Source organism: Galeopterus variegatus, unplaced genomic scaffold (assembly GCF_000696425.1).
Source record: "Galeopterus variegatus unplaced genomic scaffold, G_variegatus-3.0.2 Scaffold8744, whole genome shotgun sequence".
Lineage (NCBI taxonomy): Eukaryota > Metazoa > Chordata > Mammalia > Dermoptera > Cynocephalidae > Galeopterus > Galeopterus variegatus.
Window position 1 is genome coordinate 26,968 of NW_007734855.1, and position 26,917 is coordinate 53,884.

Genomic DNA, 26,917 nt, shown 5'->3' on the forward strand with positions numbered 1-26,917 from the left:
TCACCCGCACAAAGGTTACTCAAAGTCATGGTTAACCAGCAATGGGGAGTGCCAAGACTGAGTAACCACAGAGGAATGTGGCCTGTGGCTACTGATTGCCCCAGGTTATTTATATGGTAACTTTCTCGGGGAATCCTAAGTGTCATCCATTGCCATGGGGAGACAGTGGCTTTCCTGTGTCCGGGTGGCCTGTGAGTGAGAGTGCTGGTTTCAAACATGCTGTCTCCCTCCCCAGAGGAACCACTGCTGCTGGCTGAACTCAAGCCCGGCCGTCCCCACCAATTTGATTGGAAGTCGAGCTGTGAAACCTGGAGTGTCGCGTTCTCCCCAGATGGCTCCTGGTTCGCTTGGTCTCAAGGACACTGCATCGTCAAGCTGATCCCCTGGCCACTGGAGGAGCAGTTGTAAGTACTCTCACACTGGACCCCAAAGGAAAGAGGGAGGGAGTTTTTATGATCAGGAACATGGGCACTTTTCCAAGTTACTCTCCATTTTTTTGCAGTCTCCCTGCCTACGAACAGGAGAGAGCGAAAATGGCTAAACACTTCAGGAATTGCTCATAGGGGTTTCTAGAACCGCACATTCCATACATGTGAAAGTCGGTTCTAACAAGATTATCTTAGCTTCAAGTTGGTTTTTTTGTTTTTTGCTTTTTTTTTTTTGGTGGCTGGTGGTAAGAGGATCTAAACCCGTGACCTTATCAACACTTTGCTCTAACCAATATATTTCCTTTTATTGCCAAATAATATTGGATTGTATGGAGATACCACTTTTGTTTATACATTTATCAGTTATGGACATTTGGATTGTTTTCACTTTTGGCTATTACGAATAGTGCTGCTATGAACACTTACATACAAGTTTGTGTGTGGACATGTGTTTTCAGGTGTTTTCTATGTTTAACCATTTGAGGAAGTATTAGACTGTTTTCCAAAGTGGTGGCACCATTTTATATTCCCACCAGGAATGTATTCGGGCTCTACATTCTCACCAACACTTGCTATTGTCTGTCTTTTTGATTATAGCGTATCCATCCTGGAGGGTGTGAAGTGGTAGCTCCTAGTGGTTTTGATTTGCATTTCCCTCATGGCTGCTGATGTTGAGCATCTTTTCATGTGCTTACTTGGCCTTTGCATACATTCTTTGGGGAAATGTCTATTCAGATCCTTTGCCCATTTTTAAATTGGGTATTTGTCTTTTTATTATTGACCAAGTTTAGTTTCTGATGCTAAATAGTTTGTCTTCCTTTGGGATGGAGTGGTCCCAGTGTGGAATGCTGTGAGCTCCCAGGCAGATGGCTCAGCATCTGTATCTTTTCATTTGTCCCAGGGCATCTCTGTGTCTGCGTTTATTGAGGCAGCATTTGTTGCAGCTCTTTGACTGACCCTGAGCTAGGGGCTGAGAATCCTGAAATAAATTAAATAGGGCCCTGCTCTTGAGGGTCTCATTTGTTTTGCTTTAGGCATTTCTTATAAATAGCATATTCAATTTAAGGTTTTTGTAAGTTCAGTCTGAAATTTGTTTCCTTGTTAATAGGTAATGCTGACAAGAGTGTGCCAAGGTGGGTACTCTGCACACTACTGGGGTTGAGGGGTGTAAATTTGCACAGTTTCCGGAATGAAGGCTGTTTGGCAAAATGCATGAAGGACCTTAAAAATGTTCTTTCAGCTATTAGGAATCTCAAAAATGGGGTCACCTACTTATATACACTGACATGAAATTTATTGTATGGTAGTAATAAATCAGAAATAGCTTAAAATCCAATGAGGAGAGGCTGGTTAGGGAAACTGTGGCATTTCCATATGATATTTTTGCAGCCATCAAAGATTGTTGTATGTTTTTAATCATAGAAGGATTTTCATTTCCTTCTATGGTCAGTATAATGATAATGTGAAGTCATTCATTGTTTATTGATCCCTTACTCTAAATATAAGGACTCTCCTTCATATCTAGACTTGTGTCTGATATAATTTTATATTCTGAAAAAGTTTTTTTTTAACAAGCATAAAATGGAAAATCTGTTGTTTTCCTGAAAATCACTCTTATATTCAAATATATACATTACTAAAGGTAAATATACTCTTTTAGTATTAACTAAGGAAAATGTAAAAAGGTTATTTATTTATTTGTTTTTTGTTTTTTTAAAAATTTTTATTGAATTACAATTGATTATACAAATTTTGGGCGATCAACATTGAGATATGTTGATCAAATCAATATTACCAGTATATATATTGTTACAAATCGTAATTATTCTTTATGCGCCTTGTCCAATCTCTCTCCATCCCCCTCCCCCCTCTAATTACCCTGGATTTCTTCTCTCCTTCTGAAAGAATAATGGTTACTCTGTTGATTTGTTGCCTAGATGATCTGTCCAATGCTGAGAGGTGTGATCAGGTCCCCCAATATTATCATAGAGCAGATGCTTCTTCTGTCAATCTGAAATGGGCTTTGTGGAGAGGGACATCCTCTTCTTTTCTTTATCTCTGCTGATGACTCTCCTTGTGTCAATGCACTCCAGAGGCTGGCGGACCATCTGCATGGTGGTTCTGGCATCTAGCCACTTTCGTGGCAGCCACAGTTATAGTGGTGGCTGTGGTGGGCTACCCACATGGAGGTTATGTTTTTGGCATGCTCCTTTGTGCTGGTAGTGTGCCTGGTTGTGGGGAATGTCTGGTCCCTGGCTCCAAGCCTCAGGACCCTGGGCGAGCTATGAGGCGCTGGCGTGGTGTGCCTGGTTGTGGGGGCGGTTCTGGTCCCTGGCTCTATTCCTTGGGTCCCCGGGCAGGCCCCGAGGTGCTGGCATGGTGTGCCTGGTTGTGGGAGGGGGGTCCAGTCAGCTTCTCCATGCCTCGAGTCCCTGGGCAGGCCCCGAGGCGCTGGCATGGTGTGTCTGGTTGTGGGAGGGGGGTCTGGTCCCCTCTCCATGCCTCAGGTCCCCAGGTGGGGCCCCGAGGTGCTGGCGGTGTGCCTGGTTGTGACGGGGGTCCAGTCCACTTCTCCATGCCTGGGGTCCCAAGGCACTGGTGCAGTGTGCCTGGTTATGGGAGGGGGGGTCTGGTTCCCAGCTCCAAGCTTCGTTTCCCCAGGGTGGACCCCGAGGTGTGGGGGTGTGAGTGGTTGTGCGTGGGGTGGAAAAGGGTAATTTAGTATTAATCCTTTTTGTGTATCCGTTGTTTAATGTAATGAGATAAGTGTTATTGTTTAATAAGGTAAATGCGAAATTACTGGTTTTGGGGAGAAATCACACATTTTGAAGAATAATAACCTGGGGAAATGCTTACAGTATAAGGCTTGCTGAAAAAAGCAGATTATAAAACCATATATACAATATGACCCCAAATTTGTTTTTAGAAAACATATGTGTATACATGCAAGGAAAAATGTATAGTAAAATGTTCAGAATGGTATTAGGATTATGAGTAATTTTTACTTTATTATTTGACTTATTTCCAATTTTCAAGGTTTCTCTCTTGTTTTTATAATTTGAAATAATTGTTATTTTAAAAGTCCCTTAAAAAGGGCAATCTGGGGCATTTATACTCTTGTTAGGGTTTTTACGTATTTTTAAAAAATCATATTATGTAATGCTTTTGATATTGAGCAAATGATGTTAACCAAATAATTGTACTATTAGAAGTAAAGTTTTTAGAAACTTTCATTTCATTGAAGCTAAATTCTGCCAATGAATCTCCCTTACCCTTAGCAGCCCCATCCTAGGCTACCACCTCCCTACCTCCCAAGTAACTCTTCCCTTGATTCATCAGCAAAGTCAGAAATCCAGAGTATTTGTTGAGCACTAGACTAGGATATCCAAGACTTGAGTTCTAGTTCCAGTTCTGCCCCTGATTTTGTGACGCCAGTAAAGTTAATAACCCATAAAATGGAGATCTTAGTACCTCTTTTTAGAAAAATGAAATTTAGGACATTAAAATAAAATAATGTGTAAACGTGTCTTAATTCTTTTGGAATAAAGTAGCTATAGGTGTATCCCATAATTCAAATACAGAAATCAGAATTTTATAAAAAATAAAACAAACCTAACTTTGGAAGTTCTAAGCTGTCCTATACTTCTTTGGGTAGCCTGCCTTTTAAGTGCTTCTTCCTGTGATGGGAAACTTAGGTGTATAGTTTGCCAACCTCTGATTTAGATTAATAGAGTTTTAGAGCTAAAGGTTAGGCCAGGATCAGGCAGGTCTGGGCATTGTGTGGGTAGGTGGGAGTGGGGCCAAGGATTGGGCAGGCAGATTGAAATGAAATTCATGGTCACATTCAGATTGCCTCACCAGAATAGCAAATTTTCAGACATTTGTTTATTAAGATCAGGGGTCAGCAAACTCTTTCTATATACATGTCCAGATAGTAAATATTTTACGCTTTGCGGACTGTAAGGTCTCTGTTTTGATTACTTAACTCTGCTGTTATAGTGTGAAAGCAACCTGTTTTAGTTCACTTGTATTGCTATAACAGAAATACCTGAGACTGGGTAATTTATAAGGAAAAGAGGTTTATTTGGCTTACGATTCTGGGACAGCTGCATCTGGCATGGGCTTCAGGCTGCTTCTACTCATGGTGGAAAGTGGCAGGCAGCCGGCAGGTACAAGCAGATCACATGGCAAGAGGAAGCAAGAGGGAGAGAGAGAGAGAGAGAGAGAGAAGAGAAGAGGAGAGGAGAGGAGGTGCCAGGATCTTTTTAAACAACTAGCTCTTGCTGAAACAAATAGAGCGAGAAATCACTCATTAATCCCTCCACCCAAGGAGAGTATTAATCCATTCATGAGGGATCCACCCCCATGGCTCAAACAGCCTCCAGCACTGCCACATTGGGGATCAGATTTCAACATGAGTTTTGGTGGGGACAACACATCCAAACTCTATCACAACCTCAGGCAGTATTAGTTTTTTGTTGCTTATGACAGAATCGTGAAACTGGGTAATTTATAAGAAAATGAAACTTATTTCTCACAGTTTTGGAGGCTGGGAAGTCCAAGGTTAAGGGGGCACATCCAGTAAGGGCCTTCCTGGTGGGAACTCTCTGTAGAGTCAGCATAGGTATCACACTGCAACAGGGCAAGAGTATGTTAATGGGCTCACTTGCTCTCCTTATTAAGCCACCAGGACCCCTCCCGTGATAACCCACTCATCTGTTAATCTATGAGTGGTTTAATTCATTCATGAGGACATAGTCCTGACGATCCAGTCAACTTCCCAAAGGCCCCACCTCTCAACGCTGCCACACTGGGAAACAAGCTTCCTCATGAGCTTTGGAGGGGACAAGCATTCAGACCATAGCACAATACATAAATAAATGAATGTGGCGGTGTTTACTCATAAAAACAAAATTCTGTCATTTGTGAATATGGATGAACCTATGAACCTGGAAGACTTTATGCTAAGTGAAATGGGCCAGGCACAGAAAGGCAAATACTGCATGATCTCACTTACATGTAGAATCCAAAAAAGTTATAGAAGCAGAGAATAGAATGGTGGTTACCAGAGCCTGGGGGTGGGGGAGGGAATGGGGAGATGTTGGTCAAAGGGTACAAAGTTTCAATTAGGCAGGAGGAATATGTTTGGGAGATCTATTTTACAGCATGGTGACTACAGTTAATAATAATGTATGTTTGAAAATTGCCAAGAGAGTAGATCTCAAATGTTCTCACAACAAAATGATAAGTATGTGAGATGATGGACATGTTAATTAGGTTGATTTAACCATTTCATAATGTATACATATATTAAAACATCATGCAGTATACCATAAATATGTACAATTTTATTTGCCAACTATACCTTAATAAAGTAAATATTGACAGAGATTGTTGACAGAAAAAACAAAAACGAAAACAGACTGCTAGCTTGGAGGTAGTAGCCAACTTGTGATTTAGACTAATAAGAGTTTTAGAGATGGAGGAGCCTACACGCTCCTCAGTTCCTTTCTTCTAATTTTACAGGTGAGCTTGGTTAAAATTCTTAAATATATTTCACCACACAGTTGACAAAAAAATGTGTTTTACTTACAGCTTTTCGGGAACACATGTAATACCATAAAGAGATCCAGTATGCTGAGTATAGGATTTCTCATGGATCCAAATCTGAACTTGCCCCGGGGTCCAGCTTTCTCATCTCCATTTCCCCAAGTGTGGCATACCAGTGTTTTCTGTGTCAGGGACTTATTATTTGCACTGCTAAAGTATACTACAAACAGTACACTTTGGGTTTTCAGGCTGACCTCAGGGCTAATTGCTCATGCCTTTGAGACATTGTTAGGTGCATTGGTGGGCAGGGCCCTGTGTCTTAGGGACTGAGCCTTACTTAGCTTATCTGTTCTTGGGTCACCATAAGTGGAATATAAAAGGAGAGGGTTGGGCTAAGAGATCTTTCAGGGCAGTGTACCGCTGAACAGCTCCATAGGTTCTTTCTCTTTGTTGACTACTCTGCTGGTTGGTTCCTGTGCTAGATGTACCATCAGGGAAGTAAAAGAGCCTCGTTAATTGGAACATAGTGAGTGAAAGTGGAAATCAACATCTATCAAACAAATTGTACTGGCAAGAAAGGGGTTTATTTCCACCTTTTGGGAAATTTCTAAGCTAGAGATAAGGGACTCATTAGGCTAGAGAGCGGCAGGTATTCAGGCTCTAAGTTCTGTCCTAGTTCCAGACCTACAGTATGCTTTCTTCCTTGTGGGAAAAACTGAGTGCATTTTTCCTTCCATGCACCAAAACCCAAGAGAAGTTTCTGAGCAAGCGTATGGCTCCCTGGAGAATCTGCTGATCTAGTTATCCCATAAGGCAGGTCACCCCATTGCAGAGCTGTTGCGAAAGGGATGAGCCAAGGCCAATGAAACCTCTGTTCCATGAATTCTAAAAAGAAACAAAGAGAAAAGTAACACAAGAATTCACCAAAGGCTAATTTGTTTCTAGGACTCTAAAGTCAGATGTCTCAGGATGAAAAGTTGGTTGACTAGGTAACAATTTCAGACTCATTAAGAAATCTCTGCTTCCCCCAGCATCCCTAAAGGGTTTGAAGCCAAAAGCCGAAGTAGCAAAAATGATACAAAAGGGCGAGGCAGCCCAAAGGAGAAGACGCTGGACTGTGGTCAGATCGTCTGGGGTTTGGCCTTTAGCCCGTGGCCTTCTCCACCTAGCAGGAAGCTCTGGGCACGCCACCACCCCCAAGTGCCAGATGTCTCTTGCCTGATCCTTGCTACAGGACTCAACGATGGGCAGATCAAGATTTGGGAGGTGCAGACAGGTAGGTCCTGCCTGGCTGGCCCCAGGTCCTGGGAGGTTCACATGCATATGTGCATGTTCTGAGCAGCCCCTGCCCCCCGGTTGGCTGAGGGATGGAGCAGTGACTGGCAGACCTGCTGCCACCTCTCCCACTGACCTAGCTCCTGTTCCTACACCAGGGCTCCTGCTTTTGAATCTTTCGGGCCACCAAGATGTTGTGAGAGATCTGAGCTTCACACCCAGTGGCAGTTTAATCTTGGTCTCTGCATCACGGGATAAGACTCTTCGCATCTGGGACCTGAATAAACATGGTATGGAGGTGGTGGAATTAACTACTTGTCAACTCCAAAAGTACTGTGTTTGTCCTCTTTCTCTGCTTTACCAGTGTCATTTTTATCTAGAACAGTGTTTCTCAACCTTTTATCTGTTACTTCCTCCTAAGGAGCATTTTTAGACTTTTCCTAATTATCCCCCCCACCCCAATGATAAAGAGGTTTTTTTTTTTTTTTCCTTTTTGTCTTTTTTCGTGTCCGGCAACGGATCGCAACCCTCGGTGTTGCGCCTGCACCTCGCTCAGCCAGTGAGCGGGAACCAGTCTGTATGTGGGATCCGAACCCTTGGCGGGAGCGCAAGGTAGCAGTGCACCACCGGGCCGGCCCGATAAAGAGGTTTTAATACTAAAGTATATTCTGTATTTATGTACTGAATGTGTGTCTGTGGAAAAAGTAAGAGTTTTTTGGCCACCAAGAACCAATTTTCACCCCTGTGGGGTGATATTGCTCCTATTGTAAAGACATGATCTAGAACATGTTTTTCTCATCTTCAGCACTACTGACATTTTAGGTTGGATACTCCTTGTTGTGGGGTTGTCCTGTGCATTCTAGGATATTGAGCAGAACCCCTGGACTCTATTCATTGGATGCCAGTAGCACCATCTCCAGTTGTGACAACCAAAAATATCTCTAGACATTGCCCAATGTCCCCTGGAGGCAAAGTCTCCTCAGGTTGAGAACCACTGGTCTAGAAGAAGTCCCCGTTGGGTACTTCCTGTTAAAAATAAAAGGTTTCTTTGTCAGGAATCTATGCCTAGAGTAATTCTCTTAGCCTAGAGGGTGTCAGCTTTTATGGAATTCTGCCTTAGCAAACTATATACAGGAGTGGCCCAATAAAGATTTCTTAACTGGAGAGGTAACATAGGGATGGCAAATTTATTGCCATGCCATTTCTCCCTTGGGGGCTCAGGGGCTAGAAGGAATAAAAGGAGGAAATAGGAAAGGGACAGTTCATGAAGAGACACACCCATTTCCATAATAAAAAGGCACTGGTACTCCTGCCTAAGGCATGACTGTCCCAGCTCCCCACAATCCCAGGAAAAGACCTTTCTCCTGCCCTCTTAGAAATGAGCCTGATGGCTGTATCTTAGTCAGCATGGGCTGGTATAATAGATACCACAGACTGGGTGGATTAAACAACAAACATTTATTTCTCACAGTTCTAGAGGCTGGGAATTCCAAGATCAAGGTACCAGCAGGTTCGTTGTCTGGCAAGGGTCTGCTTCCTGGCTTGTAAACAGCTGCCTTCTCTCTTCTATATATTTATATATCCACACATACACATAAACTTCTTAAATTCATATAAATGACCATATACATTCTTATAAAGATGCTGTTTTCCTTCTTTATTCTTGCTTGGCTTTTTCCTTCCCCCTTCTCTCTCTCATGCACCCCCCATCTTCCCCTGTACCCTGGTAACTCTTGGTTTAGAGCCTAGTAACCCACACTCACATCCCATCTGTTTCTTCCATAATTTTCTCTATACTTGTATATTTTTATACACATGCACACGTTTACATTCATGGGTTTTGAGGTCTTTGTTTTACAAAAATGGAATCATATTCTTTACCTTTTTTCTGCATCTTGCTTTTTTTCATTAAACGGTACCCCATGGGAAATCTATATCTCTAATTCCATCTGCATTAGTGGCTGGATATATCACCATTTATTCACCCATCCCCTATGGGTGGGCATTTGGTTTTTTTCAAAAAACGAAGACCTGGAGCCTGTTGAGATTATGAGAGTCACCCTGGGTTATGTGCTGAGTAAGCAGCAGAGCCAGGATTCAAGTCCAAGTTGTGTGACTCCAGAGCGTATGCTTCTAATTACTCCACACCATTGCTCATCTGAACACCTTGGCAAGACTGGAAGGAGGGTGACAGTATGGAGCAGGGTCCATGTGACAACAGGGAAACCTTACAGAGTTTAAATGAGGGAGAATGGAAGAGAAACACTTTCAGAATTGGGAAAGATGCTTTAGAGTACTTGAGGTGGTTGGGGGACCTGAAAATAATGTACTCTGCTATCAGAGGTTACCTGTTCTGTGAACACCCATTGCCCTGCTGATCTTGGAGACTTTGGTGAAGCTGTAGGTAATGATTTCCCTTGGGCATTAGAATATTATATGACAGGTGTTTAAATGGAAATCCTGTCATTTTTCTTTCTCTGGATTAAAAAAGTGGGCCTTTGGGCTCAGCTGTTAGAGAACCCACAGATGTATCAGGTGATGGGCCGTTTCTACCAGTTCTCCAGTCTTGCTGCTTTGTTGTTTTAAGGGTTGGCTTACCGTTTGCTTCTTTCTTCTTCCAGGTAAACAAATTCAGGTGTTATCGGGCCACCTGCAGTGGGTTTACTGCTGCTCCATCTCCCCAGACTGCAGCATGCTTTGCTCTGCAGCTGGAGAGAAGTCGGTAAGCCGCCAGCATTGGCTGCCTTTTCCTCTGTTGCTTCAGGTCATTGAGACGTGGAGACCTGAAGCGGCAGCTTCATGTGTGTGGGTGAGGGTAAATAAACCAAGCGTCTTCAAAATCCATCTGCAGATTGGTCCCAACAGAAGGCACACTGGTGAGCTGTGGCCTCCTCCTGTATGACTCCATTGTTATTTGCATTTTGACATGAACTAAAAGAGGAGGTATTTGGAAGTAAGTCCCATCATCAGAGGGCTGTTTCCCTTTACAGAATAGTAAAGGGCCACTTTTTAAATTTCTTTCCCCCTTGGAGTCTAAGATTTTAAAAGTTGCAACCCACATGTGGACCTAAATTTCCTTTGAACTATCTAATTTGAATCTGTGTAACTGGGATTTCCAGTTCAAATCATGACATGTACAATTACTTGTTGAACTTTGTCCTGAAGTCCTGTCTGTTATTTGAAACCCAGGAACAATTTGGGAACGCTTTGTTTCAATTTTATACAGTATTTGCATTGAGCCATTCATGGGAAAGTTAAGAGTTCACTATTTGGAACAGCCCAGGTGGTTAATCATTCACTTGAGGTTTGAGACTATGTGAAAGTGAGAGTTTTCTTAAAGGAAAGAAAATAAAATCCTACTTTTAATGATTCTCAAAAATTTCAAGTAATGAGCTAGGTCAGAGGTACAGTCTTGGGACAGATTTCCATGGCTCTGAAAGCAAGGTGGAGGGGGTAAAGCTTGGCAGCGTGCCACTACTTTGTGGGCTGGCCCCAGAATTCACTTCTGACCCATTTTTGGTTTTGAGTGGAAAAAGATAGGACTTGGCTTAGGCCTTTGTTAGCATGTACTAGCCTGTTTGCAAACAAGGCTCAGAAGCTGAGCTCAGAAACTTCTACAGATACATTTCAGCTGGCCATCTTCTGAAGGTTGGCCTGGTTTGCTCTTCCTGAAAGTGAGCCCCTTGAACAGTTCATCAGTTAAATGCTTCAAGAATTTAGACCCATTACTTTATTTAAGCTTATAGGAATGGTTCTGGAAGGGTTGTATGAAAGGGGAACAGAGAACTCTGGCCTGACCTGGCCATGGGGTCTGAAGAGGGAGCTGCGGAGACTTTTACTGGTTGAGTCCTGAGCACTTTATTTCTGCCCCTAACCAGGTACCTGTTACTTTTCACAGGTCTTTCTATGGAGCATGCGGTCCTACACATTAATCCGGAAGCTAGAGGGCCACCAAAGCAGTGTTGTCTCTTGTGACTTCTCTCCTGACTCAGCCCTGCTTGTCACGGCTTCTTATGATACCAATGTGATTATGTGGGACCCCTACACTGGCGAAAGGCTGAGGTCACTCCAGTAAGGACTGAATCCCTGCTATGACTTTCTTATGGGGTGACACATGAGAAACCTGCCTGGGATTAGACATGTCCCTCTCAGTCAGGACATGGGAGGGACAACCTGGATAAAAAGGCACAGTGGGTTCAATGCTTATTAGTGTTCCATTGTTGACCAAGCTCTCTTAAAAAGCCCTGAGTATCTTCAAGTCTCCTGACATAGGAGGCTGTCTGTACTTTGGATTCAGCATTCTGAAACTTCAAAGTGACTCTTTATTTCCATTTACTAATAACTGTAGTAACAAGTTGAGAGTGATCCTCTTATTGAAACTATTATTTCCAAAATGAGTTTTCACATTCTCACAAACTTGTTCTACTTTTTCCCTTTGTCTGTCTTGTTTTATGAAGCAAATAATAGGTAGTCCTATAATTATCATGTGCCTTAGCCTGAAAAAGACTTTCAGTTTGTGCTATGGCATTAAAGTGAGGACTGACCTACTTTGCATAGGGAAATTAGCACAAGCAAGTGTTAGTAACCCTTCAGCCCCCTCCACAAGATACTTGGAGCCTTCTGAAATGTCCTTTTCTGCAGTCAGCAAATCCCAAGGTTTTCCAGAAGGGGCACAAGATGTGGCTTGAACCTTTTCATTGCCATGTCTCCTGCCTGAGAGTGAAGATGGAAGGTCGTGGGTGGAGGGCAGCCATCACTCCATGCCTGCTGACTTGCTTCTTTTCTTCTCAGCCACACCCAGGTCGACCCCACCATGGACGAAAGCGATGTCCATATTAGCTCACTCAGATCCGTATGCTTCTCTCCTGAAGGCTTGTACCTTGCCACAGTAGCAGATGACAGGTAACAAAGAGAAATCTCTTGATTCAGCCTCAGAGCAAGTGTTTGCAAGCAGTGGCAGCGTTACCCATAGTCTGGCCGCAGGTCAGCTGTGTGAATGTACCTCCCTCTCTCTCTCATCCAGACTCCTCAGGATCTGGGCCCTGGAACTGAAAACTCCAATTGCATTTGCTCCTATGACCAATGGTCTTTGCTGCACGTTTTTTCCACATGGTGGAGTTATTGCTACAGGGTACGTATCTGTTAGCTGAACAGATGGGTTAACAATTTCTGCTGTGTATACCATGTAGCTTTTTAAGGAAACAAAGCATCTAGAATTTTCTTGCCTATGAGGAAAGCTTTAAGGAAATCCAAGATTATATAAAATTCAAATGTTCTGTTCTGCCAATATAGTGTATCATTTACTGGTTATTTTTTTGTTTTTTTGGGTTTTTTTTTTTGGCAGCTGGTTGGTACAAAGATCAAAACCTGGACCTTGGTGTTATCAGCACTACGCTCTAACCAACTGAGCTAACCGGCCAGTCTGATGTACTCTTAATATTTAACCTAAATGTAATTAAAGATCGACAGTTCTTGCCACGTGATGGGCTAAGTCAACAAGCATAAAATAAGATGATGCAGAATTTATATGGGGAATCATGTAGGGCTGAGAGACCATCTTACAGATAACGTCTGTAATTTAATAAGTGGCAGTAGGTCAGATTAAGAAAGGGCTGTGCTGACAGAGATAGCACTTTGGTACCAAAGGTGTCTCGAGTGATAATCCTATCAGCAGCCTTACTTGTACAGCATCAGGGATTTTACATCCATTTCCATGGTTAGGGTTGCATTTCACTATCTGGAATCTCTTGCTATTTCAAGTCCAAGCAGACACGTTAATATCCATCATAATGAAAACATACACTTCCAAGGTCTGTCTTAATGCAGCATTGGTTTCTGTTCCATTTCAGGACAAGAGATGGCCACGTCCAGTTCTGGACAGCTCCTAGGGTCCTGTCCTCACTGAAGCACTTATGCCGGAAAGCCCTTCGAAGTTTCCTAACAACTTATCAAGTCCTAGCACTGCCAATCCCCAAGAAAATGAAAGAGTTCCTCACATACAGGACTTTTTAAGCACTGCTACATATCTCATTTTCTTTATAGCGGGATAAATCTTCCCGGCAAAGGAGTGGCTGGAATCCATGGGCCAAACATCTAGTCTCAGATTGAAATAGAATTTCTTTGGGATTGTGAATAGAATGTAGCAAAACCAGATTCCAGTGGACTAGTCGTGGATCTTTTTCTCAAGTCAGTCTTAGAGGAGGAGATTCCACTTCCATGGCAACAGAGCCTTACCTTAAATCTTCAGTCCACTTATGAACAGCAGATATTGAACTCTTTCTACTCGTTTTGATTCAAAGTGCAGTTATTGATGTTTTGATAATAAAAGTAAGTAGCCTCCACCTCTTTGGTGGCAAAAAGTTCACACTCCCTCACTGGGGAGTATGACTTCAGCCTAGTACCCATCAACCTTGTGTATCAGGTGGAGTGTGGCATTGTTTAAAGTTTGCTCCTCCCGCGGTCAGAGTTGCTTTGATGTTGGAAAATGCTTTCTTTCCTTGGGGCACCCCTCTGACCAGCAGGACAAAGTTTTCACGGAGCTGTTTGGTTTGAGGTATTAAATTTAACTAAATTATAGGAGAATCAGAGGCTGTACTCCTGACTGATACAGACACTATTACTGGCTTTTTTTTTTTTTTTTTTAAATGGTGTGCATGTGGAGGAGATGACAAATTTGTGTGTCAGATTATACAAGGATGTATTCCTAAACTGCATGATTGCTCAAATGGCTACTGAGTTGTCAGTTGCCTTTTATTAGCATCATATTTATTTGTATTTTCTCAACAGATGTTAAGGTACAACTGTGTTTTTCTTGATATCTAAAAATCATAGTACTTAAATTGAACAGTTGCAAAGATGTGTCTTAATTGTGTAAAGAATTAGTGTTGTCATCACTTCAGCTGATACTCATATTTGAGATCTGTGTTTGCTGCTTAATCTCCTTGGATTAATCAGCCAGTTTCAACCCTATCCCTAAACAAAAATAGCTCCTTAAAAGTACTGTTCTTCTTCAGTGGCATGTAATTATTTAATCAAGACACCTCATTTAAGGAAAAATCTGCCTTAGGAAAATTTAATATATTTTAAGTTATTTTAAAAGAAATGCAACATCTTATTCTTTAGCTTTCTTAATCGGTGCTTTATGGAGGCCAGTATAACATTATACAACTTGTTGAGAAAGTAGAGGAATCTCCTCTACCACCTTTGTGGCTGGAAGAAAAACATTTCTTTTCAAAACAAGAGGCTTTCATTGAAGGAAAAAAAATAGTTTAAAAGCTTTTCGCTTTCTGTTTCATTTTTTCCATTAGGAAAAAGAAAATCACCTTTTAAAATGAAAGAGCTAGGAATGGATTGGCCAACTTTTTAATTTTATGGTTATCTTGAAATGTCATATACAGGAGAGTCTAAGAGGCTCTACAAAGTTCCTTTGAGGCCCTGCTTGGCCAGTAACTTCAGACTTTGCTGGTGTCCTTGGGGAGCGAGTCCTTTGTGAATGAAGGAAATAACCAACTTCTCTCTTTTTGACAGTATAAAAATTTGACACCTTTATAAAAAATAGCCCCCAAAGAAAGTTTATTCTGTGATACCAGAGACAGAAGACTTTAATATAAATGCAAGTTGGACAACTCAGCATCTTTATAACTAAGGAAAGAAGAGTCACTCGTAACAACCAGCAAGCAAGCTGCTTTATTTTTATTGTGAAGAACACTAACATAAATGCAGCATAACTGCTGTAAAATAAACTGCTAAATTTGTACAAAAGTCCCAATCCTTTACACAGTTCTAGGTTTAGAGTCAGGTTTAATCTCACCTTTCTTCCCTACATTAAACAAGTTGAGTTTTATACAACCTTTGTCCCCCAATGGCATTAATTTAAAGGTTAGCTCTACATTATATTTAAAATAAATATCTTTTCCTACTGTCTACACAATTTAGAACCTCCTGGTAACTCTTCTACTTCAAGAAGGTAAATAAAAAAACCAGTTTTTAAAGTAAGAATGCAGTCTGTTTTGTAAGAGTGTAGTAGTTTTGGCCAGAAATCCATTTACACCTATTTAAAGTAAATACAGAGACAGTGCCAAAGATTAAATTCATAAACTTAATTTTGGAGATGTTGTTTACCTTGAGTTTGAAGACACTTGGACTGTGTTAGATTTGAAAGCCTTATATCCCAGACCAAAATGGAGTAGGCCAGTTTCCTGTCATCTAAGCAACTGAAGGGTAAAAGCCTTAAGGCAGGAAAAAAGGTTACGTTTTTTCCTATAAAAGACAGAAGTGTAATAAGATAGTTATACATTAAAATTGTGTACGTTCCTGCTCCAAAATAGCCACTAACACGGTGCTTTTAAACATCTGCCCACCCATGCCTGGAACAGGGTTTTTTAAGACTTGGGGTGACTGTGGCTTCATCCCACGGCCCCAGCTAGCAGTTCATCCCAAAACTGAGTCCTCTGTTCTTCGGTCACAGCTGGGCCCTGAGAATTGCAGTGAATGGGCCTTGGTGTGTCTAGGCCTCTGCGACAATCAGGTCTCTGGTGACTTGAAAAGCAGCAATGAGAGAACTCAGCTGAATCTTCTCACTGGTGCCGACAGAAAGTCTGTACCTAAAAGAAATCAAACAAAAGGTAAGAAAAAGGAATATCACAGACAGCTGCCTTTTGGTAAGAGAACAAAAGATCAAAGGCTGGAAATCTGCTGATGAAAGTTGATAAAAATTTACCCTGGACAGCAGTGTTGGATGTGTCCCTCTAACATTTTCTTCTCTGCCTTAAACAGTTTATAAATTTGATTCAAACTGGTGAGGACAAATTAAATTTTCAAAATGTTTATCATCAGCAGTGTTCTCTACTTAACTTTGTCCTAACTATATAAATATGCATAATTTATGTGATTAAGGATTTTTCTTCATCTGCAAAATACATTAAGAGGTAATTAAAATTTCTTCCCCTTAAGACATTTCACCAGGAAGTTTGGTTGACATATCTGTGGGTCTGGGGTCTAGTTAGTAAAGCAGGACATTGGCAGTTCATCTTGCCACCTGTGAAGTGCCCAGCCATTGAAAGCAAAAAGACCGATTATATTCACAGTGTAGCAATAAGTGATCTAATTGTTCATGTGAAAGCCAATGACGACAAATTAGAGTTGGTCAATGCGTATGTCTATTTGAACCTGATGCTCTGTCTATTTAAATTATAGCTGTCAGCTTCACTGGGGGCTAATAACAGTGTTTACTGAACAAGGCAAAGTGGAAAATTGAGTTTGTTTACTTTTCCTCCCAGTATACATTAGTATGCCAAAATGCCTTATTAACAGCTGGACAGCTGGTCATCCCAAATGACCTAGAAGTTTGGACTAAAGCAGGCCTTTTGCAGTCCTCCCAAATACCAAGAGTGTTTTCAGAACCAATGTGGGCCAAGCCTCTGAGATCTAAAGAGAGGTCTTTATCTCATATACATAACTGATCTGTACTTGTCCTGGTGTTTATTCCTATGTTCTTTAAATAAGGAACTCACACCCTTCCCCACATTCCATTCAATACCCCCGAAAGTAAATTATACCACATATAAGCAATTTAAACCTAAAAAAAAAAAAAAAAAAAAAAAAAAAAAAAAAAAAAAAAATTAAAAGGGGGAAAAAAAAGTTTTGTGTAAATACTCACTCAATGTCTGCCATTTTGGTCAATAAATGTATTCGAACTGAAGATGGGAAGTCAACTGATGGAAAAACAAAATCAAATGAGTGAGGTCTGTCATTCCCTACTATCAGAAAAACAGAGGACAAGTATGAGTTTAAAAATCCAATAGATGCGGCTGGCCTGTGGCTCACTTGGGAGAGTGTGGTGCTGATAACACTAAGGCCATGGATTTGGATCCCTACATAGGGATGGCCGGTTAGCTCACTGGGTGAGCGAGATGTGGACAACACCAAGCCAAGGGTTAAGATCCCCTTACCAGTCATCTTTGGGAGAAAAAAAAAAAATTCTATACATAACACTGAACTACTCCTGAGGCCTCAGACTGATCACTAGATACCACACCTCTAAGGAGAGTAAAAATGGTGTAGGCTTCACATTTTTAACCTGCTCTATTTTGTGATTATCCATAGTGTAGCCAAAAAAAAAAAAAAAAAAGATTCCAAAATGATCCTAAGAACATGGAAGTGTCGTCAGTACTGCTCTTAGCCATTGGAATTGGGTAGCTCTACAAGTGAACTTGAAAGCTGAGTTCTTACTTGCTGTCCCAATTTAAAAAACAAACACAATTGATTTAAAGTTGGTTCGCACTCAGCTTTCACAGTCAAGGTGCAGAGGCAGGCTTGAGAGGACCATTTCTTGGCCAGAACTGAACACGCTGGCCAGCCAAGAAGAGGCCTGCAAAGGCCGGGGCAGAACCGACATTCATTGACCTGATTAAGTCTCAGTCTGCAGTTGGCCACTGTGGAGGGAAGAGCTTCTCCAAAAGGCTATGCAAACAATCACTTGGGGGGAGGGGGGGAGCTTGAAAAAGTGCTGATGCCTGGTTCTCCCTGAGTGGCTGACTTAGTTGGTTTGAGGTGATTCCTATGTGCCACCAATGCTGCAAACCAATTCTCTTTATAAAAGGTATGAGCAAGTGTAGAACTTAATACAGTTTCCTTAAGAGTCTTTTTTTATATGAAGAGATATCTTCACCTTCTTTCCTTGAGGGGAAAATATATTTTTCAAAAATGTGAATTAAAATACACTACTTATTGCTATAAAATACAAATCCCTGGAGGAGATAAAGTTAGATTTCAGGAATTTCTTTCCACTCTCCCCAGCAGTTCCAGAGATTAAAAGAGGATTTTTTTTTTTTAACTTTGATGAAATTCTGATTTTAATGCATATATGAAAACCCACTGAAAACCAGCATTGGAGAAAATGTCCAGAAACAACACTATAAAACTTATGTAAAACACAGTGATACGGGCTGGCCCGTGGCTCACTCGGTAGAGTGCGGTGCTGATAACACCAAGGCCCCGGGTTCGGATCCCATATAGGGATGGCCGGTTTGCTCCGTAATAACTTCGTATAGCATACATTATACGAAGTTATCGTGATGAAATTCTGATTTTAATGCATATATGAAAACCCACTGAAAACCAGCATTGGAGAAAATGTCCAGAAACAACACTATAAAACTTATGTAAAACACAGTGATACGGGCTGGCCCGTGGCTCACTCGGTAGAGTGCGGTGCTGATAACACCAAGGCCCCGGGTTCGGATCCCACATAGGGATGGCCGGTTCGCTCACTGGCTGAGCGTGGTGCTGACAACACCAAGTCAAGGGTTAAGATCCCCTTACCGGTCATCTTTTTTTAAAAAAAAAAAATAATAAAATAAAACAGTGATACATCATTTCTAGTTCAAAATTTAGTTTAATTCACTGAAATGTAGCTGCTGAAATGGCATCTCTCATCTACCATATGCTGAAATTCTGATTTTTTATTTATTGAAACAAATGATTGTATGTATCTGTGGGGTACAGCATTGAATATCAATACCTGTGTGCAATATGTGATGTAAAAGGATTTCTGGAACAAAGTTTGAAACGGCAACAATACAGAACTGCTAAAAAGAAGGGGTCAGATTTATACTTCATTACTGTTTCTTTGCTTCAAGAATGAAGCCTCATATTCTCTTTCTAACCATCCTTAACCTCAAAGCATGCCACCTTTTCCACAGCCTCTTAGCTAGGGAACAGTGTAAGTTACCTCTGTGCACAAACAGGTGGACCTCCGTCAGGATGTCGTGCAATGCCAACCCCTTCAGAGTTTTCAACTCCATAATATCTAGAGGAGCAGTTAAGGCAAAGGGAGCACGTTCCAGAACAAACACACTACAGAGAATTCTGAATCCAAACCCTGGCAAGTACCTTGTTAATGTAGGGCTTTTAATCCCAACACAGCTGTGTCTTTCAACTTGAAGTTGTACGTATTGGACCCCAATTCTTATTTTTCTTAGGTTTCATTTTCAATAAGGGCTCTCTCAGAGATATAGTTGTATCTCCTTCTAGTAGAGAATAGAGCCAAATGCATTCCTAAATAGGCTTCAGATTACTAATCCTAGCTTTTAATTTCACAGCAAAACAAGAGTTAACACTGACCACTAAAAGGACTGATGCTTTTCTCCAATCTGTGAGTGAAGTTGCTTCAAGCCCTACCCAGGTCAGAGCCCTACACAAATTTGGGGTGTTAGGGACAAGTACCCACTCCGCCTACAGACACCTTGCTCCCACAACAAGCTTACCAGAGCCACATGCAGCCAGCAAGGTGTAGGTTCCTGCTACGGCATGAGCTCTTGGGGCCACCTTCAGGCCTTGGGCACTTACTGTGCCAGGAGGACCCAAGAAAGGATACTCCTGTAGGCTGTGGTGAAGTCTTGATTCAACATCCAGTCCAGAATGTTGGCAATGTCTGACTTGAGCGGGTGCCCTGTGCAGGTGTAGACAGTCTCCTCTGTCACCTTCCCAAAGGCCATATTGGTGCTCTGTGCAGACAGAGGGAGAGATCTCAGTGGCTGTCACAGCAACTGCCAAGCTGCAGGTAGCCAAGAAGAAACAGGTGAGGCAGCAACACAGGTGGGCAGCAATGCACATGGTCGCCGGACACTGGAACCTCACACTTTTTACACTGGGAAGAGTTGGCCTCATTAGAGGATGCTGTGGCTTGTTGGCTGTTATAGCCGCAGAATCCTTCCCTACCTTTGCCTTGTTTGCAACAAGTGGTTCTTTCAATTAATCAAAACAGAAGGGAAGGGGGATCTGGATATTATGAGATCCAGGTCTTTCCAGTCTAGATTTCTGAATTTACAGATTGGTTGTCCAGTTACTTATGTCTTTTTTGAAAAACTATTGTGAAGCAGTGACTTGAGATTTGCCAAGAGTAGAACCACACCTGCAGAATGTTCAGAGCCCTTCGCATATCTCCGCTGGAAAGAGTTACAAGTGCTTTCATTCCATCTTCACTTATATCTACTCTGAAAAGAAACAGGCAAAAGGGATGAATGAGACCTCCCGTGAGCACAAGCATTCACTAAAGGGAACATGAAGGCCTGAAATGATTAAGGTTTTAAAAGAATGAAAAAGAATAGAACAGAGTTAACAAAACTCTCCTAATCTGTACAATCTAGAATTCACTCTAGCTTTTAGGGACATGGGCTTCACATTAGTGGTCACTGCCCACTCAAAATCTAGAAGGACCCCTATTTAGGACCAAGCATTCTGAAGTTGAGCCACTGGCTGTGGATTATGTTCTCTGGAGATGGAAGCACACTGGCGTGATCCATGACCGTAGAGCCAAAACGCCTCCTGTGGAATAAACAGCAGCTCAGTCAGCGACTTGCTTGGCATCTGATTCCACAGAATGGAATGTCTCAGAACCTTCCCTTCTAGTCAAAAAAGGCTGAAAGCATCTTTGCAGAAGGGACTCAGCAGCATGCAGTTTCCAATGACAAGGAAGAGTAGGAGGAAATTGGGACAGCTTCCAGGGGAGGAGGACAGACTCAATAAAAACCGAGACAAGAACCAAATGACTTTTATGAGGAGGAATGTCCGTGAGATTCCAGAGAGAATGACAGCAGCTAACAGTCCCTGATGCTTACTTACCCCATGCTAGGCACTCTGCTAAGTCATTTACCAACATTACTGCCTGTAAATACGAACCAGCCAGTCATCCCAGAACGCTGCTTACATTACACTCAGTCCCCAAAGGCCCTTGCCTTTCCTGACTTTCAACATACTCACTTCTCTTCCTCTACGACATGTTCCAGCCGGGGAACCATGAGTTCAGGCGTCAGGGGACCAAATCGGAACCTCGTACAACGGGACTGCAAGGCGGGAATGATCTTGGACAGATAGTTACAGATGAGGCAAAATCTGGTATTTTCAGTGAATTTCTCAATTACTGGTGAGGGAAAATAAAACCAACTTATGTCAAAGTCCATTCCAATTCTTCAAAGGACCCAGAAACCCTGTACTTTCTATGGTCACATGGAGGGTTCAGGAAAAGATTCAAGAACGCAAATAGGTGGAATGCCACCTGTAACAACAGAGTGTTGCTGTCATGTTCCGGGTTGGAGATCTGCTGCTCCCTTTTCAAAAGCTGGTGAACATGCCTCCTCCACATTTTATAAAAGGCTTCTTTTTTCACGATTTGTCATTATTCTTATGCTCTAGCCACCTCATCCCACTAAGATATGAGACCCAGTATTCCTGTCCTTTTGCATAAAATTATATTTGGCAAGTTGATGATGCTTCATCTCTTATGGGTCGGGAGGGTAATGGCTTTTTGCAGATTTTGCAGTGGGCCTTGTCTGGAGGTCATATAGCACTCAAGAGAGCAATAACCTGAACTGAGAGATGCTTAGGACACCAGTTTCAATCTGGAGGTACTCGATGTTCTCGCAGAGGGATCTGCCCAGACTGACAGTCACTCCCCAGAACAAGATGCCAAAGAAAGGCTGCCAAAGCTTCTAGGACCAGAAGATATTCTAACTGTCCTCCTCCTCCTCTTCTTAAACATGTGCTGCAATCCACTTCTTCCCTCAAACTAAACATCGTTCTCTTATAGCTGATTAACTCAGAATCCTAATGAGAGATTACGAATGTCCTTTAAAAGAAATGAACTGCATCAGCCCCCTTAAGACACACAAATCACAGGATACTCTCCCTTCCCTGCCAGATCACTTGCTTGGCTTGGTAGTGAAGGAATGTTTGCTTTCTGAGTGTGTCTGAACTTCAGTTGTTCTCTTCCTGGCTATTTTGTATCTAAGGGAACTAACAGCAGAAAGGTCTATCCCACAGTTTAGAAATGACGAACTTTCCTTACCCTCCCACCAAATGATACAAATTCCCAACTGCGAAACTGGACCCAGCAGCAAAGGATGATGAAACATCCGTGACTGGGCACACTACAAAGTCCCAACAGGGCCTATGTCCTTAAGCTGCTGAGAGGTGAAACCCCTGCTGCAGAGGTATTTTGTCTGGATCATCAGGTGAGATGCATGGAGAAAGGTAGACAGAGGTTTCTCTGGACCAGAAGGTAAACAAAAATGGAAAACAAACCATGCCACGTCTCATGTTTAAAGTTCCTAATTATCCTTTCAATGCACTCATCAGCCCACAGGCTGTATTTAGCAGCTCTTCTTACCTCTTCTCAAGGCATTCTGGGCATCTTGGGTCATGGCATCAGCTTCATCCAAGATCACTAGTTTAAAGCCTTTCCTAAAAAAAAACAAACAGCACCATCTAAAGATTTCTTCAATCTCATTTCAACATCCAGACCCAAACCTACATCTTCACATCTGTGCCATCAGGCCGTCTTATAAAGTCCATTTCTCCTAGAACTTTGATCAAAGCAGATATCTGTGGTTACACAGAGAGGAAATGCCTACCACTCAGCTGGCAGGAACTGAGGTCTCACTTCTGCACTTCTCTTAACGTTGTATCCTCCAGTGACTTCATCTTTCTTCCACAGAGTATCCTATCACTCTGTCTGCTTTTCTCCACCTCCTTCACTCACACCTAAATCTTTTCATCTTTTTTGTTTTGGTAGCTGGCATGGAGATCCGAACCTGTGACCTTAGTGTTATAAGGCTGCATTCTAACCAACTGAGCTACCAGCCTTCTTTTTTTTAACCACCATCCTAGTCATCCTTCCTGATCGCAATTTATTTTTGATTTTTGTAAATAAAGTCCTTTTTTAAAAATTTATTTTTTATTGGAACATAATTGATGGTACATATCTGTGGGGTACAGCATTGAATATCAATCCCTGTGTGCAATATGTGATGCTCAAATCAGGATAATCAGTATATTCAACATTACACAGTGTAATCATTTTTTGTGGCCTTTTACCAGTTTATTGATGTTTAAATTCGAACTAGCTCTTCTGGCTTTAGGACGTAATCAGTCCTCAGCTGACTAATAAAATGAAGTTAATGCATCCCTGAAAAACTTGCTGTATGGGTTTAGATAATATTTTATTTCAATATTTGCACTAGAACATTTCTCACCACCATTCTTGTTTTTATCTCTCTCTTTTTTTTTTTTTCCTTTTTGTCTTTTTTTCGTGACCGGCAACGGATCGCAACCCTCAGTGTTGCGCCCATATCGGACCGGGACCGGCACCGGGATTGCAACCCTCGGTGTTGCGCCCGCACCTCGCTCAGCCAGTGAGCGGCTGGTCTGTATGTGGGATCCAAACCCTCGGCGGGAGCGCCGCCGCGCTTCCCAAGTGGCGCACTGTAGCAGTGCGCCACCGGGCCGGCCCAGTTTTTATCTCTTTTTCATGAGGGCTTTTAACAAAGTCATTTGTTAAAAAAAAAATTAAGCTGTTTCATCATACTGATCAAAATCTCTAAGGAAAGAAATTACACAAAATAATTCTTACTTAAATATTGTCCTTGTGCTAGCAAAGCTCAGGATTGGTCCCCGAACGATATCTATTCCTCGGTCGTCTGAAGCATTCAGCTAGATATGGAATAGAGAAGCCAAAATAAAAAAACATGTTGCTGTGCTATCTATGGATTCTTAGTTTTAATGTACCTTTTCATCAATCCAGCTCAGCAAACTGGCTCTCTAGGTCTAATGACAGCTAAGAGATAATCACTAAAAGAAAAAAAAGATCACTTTTGTACTCAAAACTCACTAAATCATTACATTACATTCTGAAAGGCAAACAGCTATTTTCCCCCACCCTTCAAGGACAACCACTCTGACATAAATTGGAGAAATAATTGATCTGGTCACAATGAACAGCACCTCCAGTGTGAGCAGAAGGATGCTAATTTTAGCTACCACAACCCAGAGCACTTACAGCTACCAAGTTTTTACTACACTGAAGTAAGAACATTGGTAGCAGCAAGGTTCTAAGACCCATATCTAAACAGGAAGTTAAACATCTTTTCTCGCAAGAGACAATATTTAGATTTTGGTAATCTAAGTGGAGAAGTCATGGTCCCAGCAATATACAGATGGCGTACTTAACCACAGAATTTGGTGTAGGGAAGTCGCAGGGTATGCAATATCTGTTATCATCCCCAAGCCTGAAGGGGTTAAAGGACGGAGTGGCTGTAGGCACCAGAGAGGGCTGTGGTGAGGGGACCACCTGTGAGATGTATCCTGCAGGTGGAGGATGCTGCCAGCTGGTGTTAACCCCAGGGCAGGTCCAGGCATCATTCTCCCCCACCCCCCTCACCCCTCTGTGCCTGGGCCCCTATTGTCCAAACCCAACTAGGAGCCAGAGAGCAAGGGAGCTTACAGTCAACACAGCTCAGCCTTCCGAGCAAGGACAGGGTACAGAAATGTGCAGAATGAATATGGGGGGCACATGCTAGAAAGGCAGCAACTGAGTGACTATAAAGTAGGATTTGGGTAAGAGTTAGCAACAACACAGAAACATGCCTAGCCCTACAACGGCCCTCTAGCTAACAAATGTCAATCCAGACCAAAATGACCATTATAGAAAAAAGTGAACTGAAATATCTTATTTCAAATCTGCTCCTTTTTTGTCAGTGGGTCAACTTACTTTTAAAGTAAACCAAAACTAGCAGAATTAAAGTTAAGAAACTGGAGTCCTTAGTTATTTGTAGAGTAAAAATAATCCTATTTACCTCTAAGACCATGGAGCCAAATTCTTTATCTTTGTACAGCTGTTTAGCACAGGCTAGGATGGTAGATGTCTTTCCTGTCCCTGGAGGGCCATAGAGAAGCAGGTGTGGCAGTCGGTCTTCACTAATAAATTTCTGAACTGAGGATTGGGAAGAAAGAGGGATACTATCAGTCTTTGGGGGCTGTCTCATTCATTAAGGGCTCATTAGTTGGGTTGAATGTGCACCAATCCAATTCAATTCCAACTCAGAGGCAGATGGAGGAATGAAAAATTTTAAAGCTACAATCTACAAAGCTTGGTCAGATTCTTCAAGTTATTACTCAGCAGAGACAACATCACCAAGAAAATTGTACAGGTCCTTCAACTAGGATAAAAGCTACTGACACATGTATACTTACTGGTACTCAGAATGTCCTGATGAGAAATGAGATCATTCAGTGTCTGTGGCCGGTATTTTTCAACCCTGAAATACAATTAGGCATGCTTTACACTATATATAAATGCAAGAATATTTTGATATGTGCAAAAGAATCCTTTCATATACTAATTAAAAGAGGAAGGAAAACAAAACCCTTAAGTTTGAATACAGACCAGTCATTCTCAACCAGGGGTGATTTTGTCCTCCTGGAAACATTTGGTGCTATGTGGAGACATTTTTAGTTGTCACATCTGGGTGGAGGATGCTACTGGCATCTAGTGGGTAAGCACCAGGGATGTTGCTAAACATCCTACAATGCACAGGACAGCTCCCCAACCCCAACCCCGAGTACCTGGCCCAAAATTTCAACAGTGCTGAGGTCGAAAAACTATTCTCTAACCTTACCCTTCAAGTCGTCTACCTATAATTTCAACCTGGATGAGCACCTACTATATCAAACTGAATGTGAAACTAAACTGATACCCAAATATCTATCAACAGATGAACAGCTAAATAAAATGTGATCTATCCATACAATGGAATATGATTTGGCCATAAAAAGAAATGAAGCACTGATACATGCTACAACATAGATGAACCATGAAAACATTATGCTAAGTGAAAGAAGCCAGAAACAAAAGCCCACATATTGTATGATTCCATTTATATGAAATGTCCACAATAGGCAAATCATAGAGACAGAAAGTGGTTGCCAAGGGCTGGGGATAGGGAACCGGGAATGACTACCAACGGATATGGGGTTTCCATTTGGGGTGAAAGATTTTGGAACTTGATAGTGGGATGGTTGTACAACACTTTGAATATACTTAATACCACTGAATTGTACACGTTAAAATGGTTAAACTATAAATTTTATGTGGGTTTTGCCACTATAAAAACAAATTGAACTCAGTCTTAGACAAAAACTTGGAGTGTTTCTAAATCAAGCCAAATCCCATCAAAGTCTTTAAAGCATCACAATGACATAGTTGTTAAAGTAAGATGGTTAAGTGTGCAAGCTCTGAATTCAGACTACCTGAGTTTAAATCCAAGCCGATTTTCTTGCGCTGAATCTTAAGCAACACATTTACTCTAAGATGCAGTCTCCTCGTGTGTAAAATTAGAATAACAACAGTATCTACCTCTAAGGGTCTTTGTAAGAATCAAATATCTAATAGGGCGTATGCTAATCTAATAGCCGTTCAATAAAAGTTAACCAGGGAACGTTATTATCATTTTAGTTTAGGATTGATAATAGTTGCATCGAAGATTTTGGCAAGAAGAGGACATTTTGGCCTGCATGCTAAAATGCCGGTGTCGGAAGACGCGGGATCGTACCGCTGTGCTGTTAACCAGGTGCGAAGGACACTTTCTATCTTGGCAAATGGAATCGGGGGAATGAGTGAGACCTGGCAAAAATCCTACATAAAAAGGAGGGGGACTGGGGAGTTGGGGGATGTCGTGACAAGCCTCTGGTCGGCCCCGGCCGCAGGTCTGGGTGTGGCGGGGCGAGGTCGGGCTGCGGTCGAGCCACTTGCCCACCCTGCGCACCACCTCCCCACGCGGCCGACCCCCTTCCCAGAGCGGCAGCCGGGCCTCCTCCTACCAGGGCAGGTT

At 42.0% G+C, this 26,917-nt stretch overlaps 2 protein-coding genes across 2 annotated transcripts in view; one reads left to right on the top strand and one right to left on the bottom strand.

The window, feature by feature from the left end:
• Positions 1-216: 216 nt before the first annotated feature.
• On the top strand, positions 217-14,351 carry WSB2 (WD repeat and SOCS box containing 2). The gene is made up of 8 exons (XM_008593126.1): positions 217-404; positions 7,010-7,254; positions 7,412-7,543; positions 9,875-9,975; positions 11,152-11,324; positions 12,045-12,155; positions 12,277-12,384; positions 13,103-14,351. Exons 1-8 carry the CDS (start codon positions 217-219, stop codon positions 13,263-13,265), a joined length of 1,221 nt encoding a protein of 406 aa, XP_008591348.1. The 3' UTR covers positions 13,266-14,351.
• Positions 14,352-14,916: 565 nt separating this feature from the next.
• Positions 14,917-26,917, bottom strand: part of RFC5 (replication factor C (activator 1) 5, 36.5kDa) — a 13,059-nt gene continuing 1,058 nt past the window's right edge. The window contains exons 2-11 of the mRNA XM_008593127.1: positions 25,281-25,345; positions 24,884-25,020; positions 23,662-23,741; positions 22,420-22,493; positions 21,015-21,174; positions 20,167-20,248; positions 19,630-19,759; positions 18,985-19,062; positions 16,912-16,966; positions 14,917-15,856 (exon numbers count right to left, since the gene is read on the bottom strand). Coding sequence (XP_008591349.1) covers positions 15,760-15,856; positions 16,912-16,966; positions 18,985-19,062; positions 19,630-19,759; positions 20,167-20,248; positions 21,015-21,174; positions 22,420-22,493; positions 23,662-23,741; positions 24,884-25,020; positions 25,281-25,345 — 958 coding nt within the window. The 3' untranslated portion in view covers positions 14,917-15,759. The remainder of the gene's footprint in view (positions 15,857-16,911; positions 16,967-18,984; positions 19,063-19,629; positions 19,760-20,166; positions 20,249-21,014; positions 21,175-22,419; positions 22,494-23,661; positions 23,742-24,883; positions 25,021-25,280; positions 25,346-26,917) is intronic.